This window comes from Carassius gibelio, chromosome B13, assembly GCF_023724105.1.
Source record: "Carassius gibelio isolate Cgi1373 ecotype wild population from Czech Republic chromosome B13, carGib1.2-hapl.c, whole genome shotgun sequence".
In the NCBI taxonomy this organism is placed as follows: domain Eukaryota; kingdom Metazoa; phylum Chordata; class Actinopteri; order Cypriniformes; family Cyprinidae; genus Carassius; species Carassius gibelio.
The window spans coordinates 29,501,217-29,508,323 of record NC_068408.1 but is presented as its reverse complement, the minus strand read 5'-3'; the positions used below and the strand labels follow the sequence as shown (position 1 = coordinate 29,508,323).

Genomic DNA, 7,107 nt, shown 5'->3' with positions numbered 1-7,107 from the left:
GCGCTCGCCGCTGTTTTTTTCTTGAGAATTCAGAGATCGACGAGACTTTCCTGACCTGAATAATTTGTCACACTGGGCATGCTAATGCATTAAAAAAATTGACGCAATTAACGACAAACAATATATATATATTGAAAACTGAATTCTGCAGAAAGAGCAAGTACAGTACAGGTGCTTCTCAATAAATTACAATGTTGAGGAAAGGTTAATTTATTTCAGTAATTCAACTAAAATTGTGAAACTCATGTATTAAATAAATACAATGCACACAGACTGAAGTAGTTTAAGTCTTTGGTCTTTCACAGATGAAAGTTTTGTACTTATGAAGTTATGTGCATTTCTTAGAACGAATTCAAGCAGGATACATGTCAAGTCTGTGCCTGTGCTTACAGTATATTTTCTCTAAGCTTCATGGTATTAAACCATATTTTAGATTTGACACATTTAAAAGGTGTGCAATATTATTTATATTATATTAATTATGTGTTATATTATTCAAAATAAATTGTGGTTTACTTTGCATTGGAGTATTAAAAGTAGTAGCCTATTTTAGGGGGGTAGACTACATGGATTAATATGCAAGATGTCAATATTTTCATATATTATGCCTATATTTTAATTTATATTTTCAATATAAATATATTTTTTTCCTTTAATAAAACATGCATTTTTGTTATTCGTTACCTGTCCTTTAACTTATTGGGGAAAAATCATTTGTCTGTAAACTGATTAAGAAATTGTTGCATGTTTAAACATGAAGCACTGTATAATTTAGTTCCCATTATTAATGCCTAATTAGCCTAAAACAAGAAACGAATAAAATTCCGGTGTAGACCTGGCATGCGTTTTATATTGTTTTATTTTAGCCCTGCTTGTTTTAATGTTTTTATTAAATATCTGTATTGATTGCATGGTCATATTATCGAATTATTTACTGCCATGCGACCTACAAAAGTAAAGCTTGGTGAGTCGATCAACGAGCATTGCTGCAGGTTTATTTTTTGCGGATGTGTTGTGCTTGTGTTCCCACGGTCGTCTTCATTTTGTCAGGTGAAACGTCTCTCTCACTTGCAGCAGAGTCTGTGAGCAGCAACAACTTCCCCTCCGCGCATACTGAGACCAGAAACACTCTCTGCCTTCACTCCATGGATAAAGTATTTCAGTATGTTTGAAATGTTATGTTCATAACGTAGCATATAAAATAATAATAATTGAAAAAAAAAATAACAGGAGAGTTTCAAAGTGGTTTAAGCTATTTTGTGTAAACTTTTTTTCCCTATATCACATGCCAAACTAATAACGTAAGCATTAAATCTTTAATTGCTTGCTTTCTGCTGTGAACATTTTGTTTGTGATGAAAATAATAGTAAATTTTTGTCAGTTATTTTATCTAAACAGATCGATTAACTTCAAGATTTCAAAATCAGATAGCATGCTGATAATGTAGTAGTACTGTAAGATTACATTTGTTTGAACGCATTATTGCGAAAGCGATTGAGTGTGAATCTGTTTAAATCATGCTTTAACCCGAAAATAATCAGTAAAAGAAACAGACAAACTCTTAACATCCCGCTCGACTCTTGCAGTCATTGTAACCTTATGATCAAGCTATAGCTAAATGTGTTTAACATGAATTCTTGCTGAATATGCAGTTATATTATGGGCTGTTGTTGAATTGTACTTGTGATGAAGCGCTCTTGGAGCGAGTGAAAACCACGACGCTCATAATCAAGTGTTTGTGCAAAAATTATTCATGTGCATTAATGACAAGGAGGCGCCGTCTCATCACTTTAATTTTTTTCCTGATAATGAATTTATAATATTTTTAATTAACATAATATCGTGGTGTATCACATACATTAAAAAATCTACAGAAAGCTTGAAATGTTTTTTAAACGAAAATGAATTTCTGTGGTTGTTTTAATTTAAACATGTCTGCTTCTATTTTAGCCAATTTATTTTCAATAAACTAAAACAAAAATAATAATAAAAAACTAGGGATGCACCGAAATTTCGGCCACCGAAAATTTTCGGCCGAAAATGGCCTTTTCGGTTTTCGGCCGATAGACTTTTATCACCGAAACAACACGGCCGAAATGTTGTGATGACGCAAACAGAAACCGCGACCTGCACGTGCACCTGCATAGCAAAGACCACGAGCTCCCCGCGACATTCACTTAACACCAGTGAGAACATTCTCTCTCTTCGTATTCCTTTATTCGCAGCACTAAAGCGTCTCCTAACAAAGAGATTAAGACGGACCACGAAGTAAAAACAAAGAAAAGTACAGTCTTATAGAGTCTGTTAGCACACGTCTCACTGAGATCTTTTCGGATCCTCTGCACTTCATCGCGAATGTGCTTGATCCGCGTTATAAAGACCATTACTTGGATGCGGAAATAAGGCAGCGCGCACGAGAAATGATCCAGGCCGCGCTGGATGCGGAGAACTCGTGTGGAGACGGAGAAGCGCCAAGTGCAGGAGACAGACAGATCAGAGCGCAGAAAAGACGCGTCTCTGCACCAGATGAGTGGCATGCACCATCGCTGTCTGATATGTTCAGTGGAAGTCTGCAAGAAAGTGCCTCAAATAATAATAATACGTTGGCTATTTTGTTCTTATACACACACACAAACATATATACATACATAATATCAGATTGTAGCCATATTTATGCTAGATTTTCTGCTAGATTTCTGCTTTAATTTGATAAAAAATGTTTATTTATGCCCTGTCCCTATTTAAATACACTCTCTCAAATATTTCTCAAATGTCAGGCAGATGACAAGCTCAACTGCTCAATAGCTAGATGGTTATCTGTCTGAAGTCCCCATCCCCAGAAGTGATAACAGTCTTGCCAACTGGAGAAGTAATGCACTTTCTAGTCCTACATAGAAAAATTTCAAATGCACTTCACCTAAATGCACTTTGTTTTTATGAGAGAACTGTTCATTTTAAAACCTTTCTGCAGGCCAGTAGGCCTGTACATTATTATTAAATATACACATGAGTGGGATACATTTTTAGTTTGAATTTTATTTTATACTGTGCATTGTTGCAATGTGCTTAATAAATATTTGCATCATTTGTAATTATGTATTTTTATGTTTTTTTTTTTTAAATAAGTTATGTAATTGTAATTATCTTTGAAACTTTAATATTAATTTATGCAATTGCAATGTCTTAATTTTAGTAAAGTTAGTACACGGTCATAGCAATAAATGCAATGGTACTAATAATTGGCATAATTTCTTTCGGTGTTTCGGTTTCGGTTTTCGGCCTTGGTTTTCTCTTTTTCGGATTTCGGTTTCGGCCAAGAATTTTCATTTCGGTGCATCCCTATAAAAAACAAAGGAAGAATGTTGCATTTCTCTCGTCAGAGAGAGCCAGGACTGTGAATTTCATCTTGCAGCCGACAAGAAAACATTTGTTTTTTAATATATAATTATAAGGCTACTTCTGCGTGTGCTTTGTTGCAAACTTAATGCATGTGCTTGAGCACAGAATATATTAAGATTTGATTAAATAAATTTAATATAAACCTCTGATTAGTTGAATATAACAAATGAACGACTAGAACTAGAAAAATCTTACTTGGGGGCAGACCACTTTTTAGTGTATAACAAAAGCAACAGTCCTTTATAAACCAGTTCAGCAAGTGAAAGCCTCATAAGACACTGTCCATACGAAAGAGCAATTCACACCATTATCTCGTCCTCCACAAGCCACACATAACTACCCCCAAAAAACCCAACCCATTCCAGCTGAACTGAATTTGGTCTGTTTTTTGGCTCTGAGGAACGATGTGTTTTCATGTTACTGAGTTGCACTCAGTAGCACTACTCTCTGTATTCATTATTTTCTCGCAGAACATATTATTTTCACAAGACCATAATGATAATTATCAATTGATAATGAATCATTATTTTACAAAAATCATTGTTATTTGTGAACATAGCGTTTGCGGAAGGCATTAAAGGGGGGGTGAAATGCTCGTTTTCACTCAATATCCTGTTAATCTTGAGTACCTATAGAGTAGTACTGCATCCTTCATAACTCCAAAAAGTCTTTAGTTTTATTATATTCATAAGAGAAAGATAGTCTGTACCAATTTTTCCCGAAAAAACACGACCGGCTGGAGGCGTGACGTGTGAGCAGAGCTAAAGAATCACAAGCGCGAGTAGGCTTTTGTGTTGAGAGCGTCTGGAAGCTGATGCAGAAATGAAAGACTGTATAGGTAGTATCTGTAAGATCTGACGCCATCGGTTCTGCTTTCAGTACTGGAAGGGGAAAAAAATAATGTACTATGTATTTTTGCTTAATAATGTTATCGTGCACATCTTATCTCACCAAACATTTCTAATGTGCAATTATATTAAGACGTTTGTCTGTGAGATCTGCGAGATCTCTCATGCACGCCACGGAGGCTGTCTGTCAGTCACACACACACACACACCACAACAAGCGCGGCGCACGTACACGCATTAACTGTACGTAAACTCCTGCTTAATAATAAAGAGTGAAGATGGCGAAGAGATTTGCTTAATGTTATCGTGCACATCGTCACCAAATATTTCTAATGTGCAATTATATTAAGACATCTGTCTGTGAGATCTGTGATCTCTCATGCGCGCCGCATTATAAAAATAATAAAACCTATATTTCCCTCAAGACTCAAGTCATGTTTCTGTGGTTGTTTTAATTTAAACGTGTCTGCTTCTATTTTAGCCAATTTATTTTCAATAAACTAAAACAAAAATAATAATAAAAAGCAAAGGAAAATGAATACAGCTCGTTATCAGACTGTAAAAAAATACGATGAAAAAGTCATGACAACACATTTTTAAGGTTGGCTACTTTAACTTATAGAACTAATTCAAGCAATTTAAAGCGTTTTTATACTAGTTTAAATCTGAATTTTTAATACAAAAAATAACTGAATTTAAAATCTCATGGAATTTTAAGTTTAAACGGGTGCTTGATTTTATTTATTTTTTTTCACAGATTATTGGTCTCATATTCTACTGTTAGGAAATAATATGACAGGTTCAACAAATATGTAAAAAATATTTTTTTAGAAAAGTTACCTACTGCAGCTTTAAGCGGTTTGTTGATAGATATAGGTAGGTAGATATTCTCAATTGATGTGGGGGGGGGGGGGGGGCAGTACTGGTCTGATACTCTGATTACATACTTGAACAGCAAAAGTGTTGAGCTATCCATACTTAATAAATGATGTTTTTGTTTTTCAGACTGTGTCACACACCTCACACTGCTCCCATTTGAAAACTATGTCTTGGAATGAAGAACCATGGAATGTGATACTCCTGTAGTTATAAAAATTGGTTTTGATTATTTTTTTTTTCCTTTGTAGATACTAATATTAAATATCTCTACTGTATTTTGAGAGTTTGGCAACAATGTAGTGATTTGTCTTTTTCATGTTATTTAGTTGTCTTTTATGTTCCTCTGTGTGGTTTTATTTGTTTGAATGTTTTTCTGCATTTAATAAACTGTCACTAAAAAGTTAATGCATCCTTCAAGTAAATGGTAAAGTGGTAGGGTAGAGTAAATGTTCACATTTAAGCTAGGTCATCCATTTTAGACATTAGGTTTAGCAAAGTGATGCAGTAAGAATGCATAAAAAAAAAATAATAATATATATATATATATATATATATATATATATATATATATATATATATATATATATATATATATAAATTTTATAAATTTCAACCACCCATCAGAAATGATTTTAAATTAATAAAAGATCTAGCTGAAAAGAACGATCTGCTTGAGAGTTTTATAAAAATGTAAGGAAAATGTGACAAGTATAAAAGTACTATATATATATATATATATATATATATATATATATATATATATATATATATATATATGTATATATATATAGTACTTTTATACTTGTACTATATATCTGCTTATACTACGATCTGCTTGAGAGTTTCATAAAAATGTAAGGAAAATGTGACAAGTATAAAAGTACTATACTTTTATACTTGTCACATTTTCCTTACATTTTTATCAAACTCTCAAGCAGATCGTTCTTTTGAGCTAGATCTTTTATTCATTTGAAATCATTTCTGACGGGTGGTTGAATTTTTTTAGCAACATATCACAGAACAACCTTATTGAAAAAATGATAATCTGCAGTATTTCTTTAAACAGACAGTTATGATGTCCGATTTCTGAATGAATTGTTTTGAACTTGTCCCTTTAATTATTTGTTTGAAACAATTTGTAAACCATTGATACATTAGCCCAACTGTAAGAAATAACACTGGTATTGTTAAAGAGAGATGCTGTTTTCTTAATATTATATAACTCATAATGTATTTGAAAACGATCTGATAATAGTGAAAACTGTCAGAGCCTGATAGAATTCAGCTGCTAAAACAAATTGGAAGCCATTGAGTTCATTTTGAAAATTATTTGTATATGTCAAGCATAATTGCAGGTAGGCAATTAAGGTCACAGTTACAATAACTTCATACAGTAATGGGACCTTACCTCTGACTATAAACAACACCAGAAAATAAACTTTTAGGATGCCAGCTCATGAAAAACCTAATTAACATCAGTTGATATTAATACTGATTTTAATTTTTAGTAGTATATAACATCAGTCACACCAGTGTCTGAATTCTTCACTTCATGTAATTTACTTTTTTCTGATAGTACACTTAATTGCTGTGCAGTATATAGGGAAAAGTATATAGAAAATTAAGTATTAATGCGTAAATGCTTAATGCTTTAGGTAAAGTGGGACATTTAAGCTTGATTGCACTGTGCTCAATGTATTTACACTTTCAGAGCATAACAATGGTCTTTAATTAAAGGGACTTTAATTAGATTGTCCTCTGACCAGATACCTCTGCAGCTTTTGTATGGTGAGCTCCTGCAAGTACAGTACTGCATACTTTGGGCTGTCCAAAAAACGTTATGCAGATCATTTAATATTTATTCTGAAGGCTTGTGGCATCCCAGCAATGTCCCTTGATGGTCTAGCAGCTGATGAAGATGTCTGGAAGTTCACCACCAAGACTGGTCTTGATACCTGGGAAGTGGCCATGACCCAGGCAG

The 7,107-nt window shown here is 33.4% G+C and overlaps 1 protein-coding gene across 2 annotated transcripts in view; it reads left to right on the top strand.

Annotated features, from left to right (window-relative positions):
* mcph1 (microcephalin 1) overlaps nt 1-5,531 on the top strand; it is a 115,236-nt gene extending 109,705 nt beyond the window's left edge. For both annotated transcript variants that reach the window (XM_052573275.1, XM_052573276.1), the window contains exon 15: nt 5,253-5,531. In XM_052573275.1, the coding sequence (XP_052429235.1) occupies nt 5,253-5,305 (53 nt within the window). In that variant the 3' untranslated portion in view covers nt 5,306-5,531. The remainder of the gene's footprint in view (nt 1-5,252) is intronic.
* Nucleotides 5,532-7,107: the final 1,576 nt, after the last annotated feature.